The 2779-nt window shown below is 40.2% G+C and overlaps 1 protein-coding gene across 1 annotated transcript in view; it reads right to left on the reverse strand.

The window, feature by feature from the left end:
* The window catches only part of SLC1A7 (solute carrier family 1 (glutamate transporter), member 7), a 64452-nt gene that overhangs the window by 34033 nt on the left and 27640 nt on the right, over window positions 1–2779 (reverse strand). Inside the window, exon 4 of the mRNA XM_009320193.1 lies at window positions 859–901. Coding sequence (XP_009318468.1) covers window positions 859–901 — 43 coding nt within the window. The remainder of the gene's footprint in view (window positions 1–858; window positions 902–2779) is intronic.

Below are 2779 nucleotides of genomic sequence, written 5' to 3' on the forward strand. Positions count from 1 at the left end.
AGTTTAATGAGACCTCCTAAGTGCTCTGTTTCAACAAGGCTGCATGTTAAAGGGACAAGCATGAAAAGAAGAATGACAGCTCCTGTCCCTATGCTGCTAAAATCTGTAAAAACACTTGAATTTTTGGAAAAGCATAACAAAATCAGTTTCCTATAATCAGACCCTTGTGCAGAAAACACATCGTCTTCTGATAGAGCTACTTTCCTGTAAGACATAATTGGGAATGACTCCCTAGAAATTCGGAATGCCCTTCTCTTTGTCTCACCAGAGATAAGGTTCCCATGAAATATTCCCCCAGATGAAATAAATATAGCCATGCCTCTTGCTCACTCAGAACTTTTCAATGAGGTTTTCTGGCCAAATTCCAATCTGAGTAATTAGATTCTTCCCAAATACATTATTTTGTTGCTTTAATTGGACATGGTATTCTGTCCTTCCTTTGCGCAGTGTTACTGTGTGCTCTTAAAGGGATTCCAGCTACTCTGTGACTGCAGTCCTGTGGTAAGAGAAACCATGCTCTAGGCGTACTGGCATAAATTGTTCTGCTTCCCTACAGCGCCTTTCTCAAGGTCCTCAAAGATCTGGCCTCAGGCGGAGGTGGAGCTGACATAGGTGTGCATGTCTACTTTCTAGTCACACTGTGCGTTTTATGCTTGTTTGTTTTGCCTTCAGATACCAAGGCTGCTGAGGCTAATGGAAAGGGACTCATTAATTCCTAAATGGTGAAGTAATCTGTATCTGAAGTATCTGAAGTAATACAGCAATGTCTGTATCTGGATTCTGTTTTACGAAGATACATGTTTTATATGATGCTGGCTCACCTCTTTCATCAGTGGTAAAAGGAATATAGCCACTTACCTGCTTGAACGTGGCCTCAACAAGATTGGCTGGAAACATGTTCCTAAAAATGAACAAATAGAAGAATGGTTTCTATGGAACTGAAAACAACTTCTGTTTACTGTGTCTTGGGTCTCCCACGATAAATCAGTTATTTACCCTCCTAGAGACCAAGAGCTGGACAGGTGCAGAAGACTTGCCACTCTCTCCCACTCATGCCATACAGCTGTACCTGACTAAGCAAGGCTCAACAGAGAGACAGTTCCTCAGAATTAAAGTTTTGGGACTTGCTTCTAAATACCTAGAGTGAGACCCAGGATCTCTAGTTTCAGCTTCTAGCTCTGCCAGACAACAGTCTCCATGTTGTAACTGGGGCAACATAATTGCTATCATTCCCTTCCCCATCTGCTAACTGGGGAGAATATTCCTTTATTCTGTATTTTGTCTTCCCTACTTAAATAATGAGCTGTTCAAGACAGAGTCAGTGTTCAGGGATGTACTGCTGAGACCCCTGGGCGCTGTAATCTACTTTGGGACTTCTAAGTACTCCTGTGAGATAATTCATAAACTGTAGTACCTCCTGATACACTTTCATCACTAGAATTGTAAGTGATGTAGACTTTGCAGTGGTTTGGTTAAGAATAGTTTGCTTTTCAAAAAGAGGATCTCATTCTTGTTTAAAAGAATTGAGATTAGAGCTGTACAGTCTCTGCTAAATTTTATTTTAATATGGTTCTGAGGCTTCAGAACCAGAGCCTGAAGTGAGACCAACAGCTTCATCTTTGCTCACAGCTGAGCTACAGAGGAAGACAATGACCATACACTGTGAGATCTTCAGCGAGACCGATAGATTTTTAATTCCAAAAAGGGACTCTTGTTGTCATCTTTTCTGACTTTCTGTGTATCTCAGTCCATAACATTTCACCCAATAATATCTGGAGCTAATTTATAACTTCAGTTTGAGCTAGATTACTACTTTGCAGAAAGACATTTAATCTTAATTTGAAATGGAGAGCACACCCTCTACAGGCTTCAAAGAGGAATCATAGTATAATTGCGCAAAAAAGCTAAAAAGTCATATATTTCCATGCAGCATTTGGGAATCAAGATTTGTGTGATGATTCTAACAGGATGATTTTCAGAACTGATTTATTCTCAGCCCAAAGCTTCTGAACGTAGGGGCAGAAGACAGTGACAGCCTATGACCCAATTATATGCTTTCATATACATATATTTATGCAAGGAGAAACTCCTGAAATCTCAAACCAAGAGACTTTTTATTCAAAGTCCTGCTCAAGCCCCAAGACAAGACAACATTTAAGTATACATGAAAAGCCCATTCTCATTCCAAAGAGAACTGCTATATATATATATACAGTTAAATGCATGCTGAACTGAGACATTTTCCAGACCTGCTTTCCTCTTTGCAGCAGCGGCATATGCTTGCTGCTAATGGAGTTGCAGTAAGAGCATGCTGTGCAGCACTGACTTAGAAAAAACAATTTTATTGCTATTTTAAGTGATCATAATGTGACATTATGGTCGCACTTAAAATTATGAGGTAGATTCTGTTTCAGTAGCATCAGGCACTGAGAGCAATTGCTACAGAGAGATAATTAATTATCCTTTTCAGGGTAAAGCAGAGGGAGAAGAATTTTAATTAAAGGGTAGTAGAACTGTCTAACAATTGAAACAGAAGACTGAAAATGAGAGGGTTTTGTTGGCCTGCTTCGTGAGAGCAGACAAGCCACATAAAGGCATCATATGTCATTTTGGTAAGGCTGTTGCTTTAGGGCAAACTAGTGTTACACAGACAAGTGTCAGGCAAGATATGAGGTTGATACACAGCACTTTCATTACTCTTTAACTGTCCTGGCCTTTCCTCCCCTCAGTGCAGGCGAGACAGTTCAGATTACTTACCCCTTGCAGCCTGATCTGCTAC

The sequence above is a fragment of the Pygoscelis adeliae genome, unplaced genomic scaffold, assembly GCF_000699105.1.
Source record: "Pygoscelis adeliae isolate BGI_AS28 unplaced genomic scaffold, ASM69910v1 Scaffold393, whole genome shotgun sequence".
Taxonomy (NCBI): Eukaryota; Metazoa; Chordata; class Aves; order Sphenisciformes; family Spheniscidae; genus Pygoscelis; species Pygoscelis adeliae.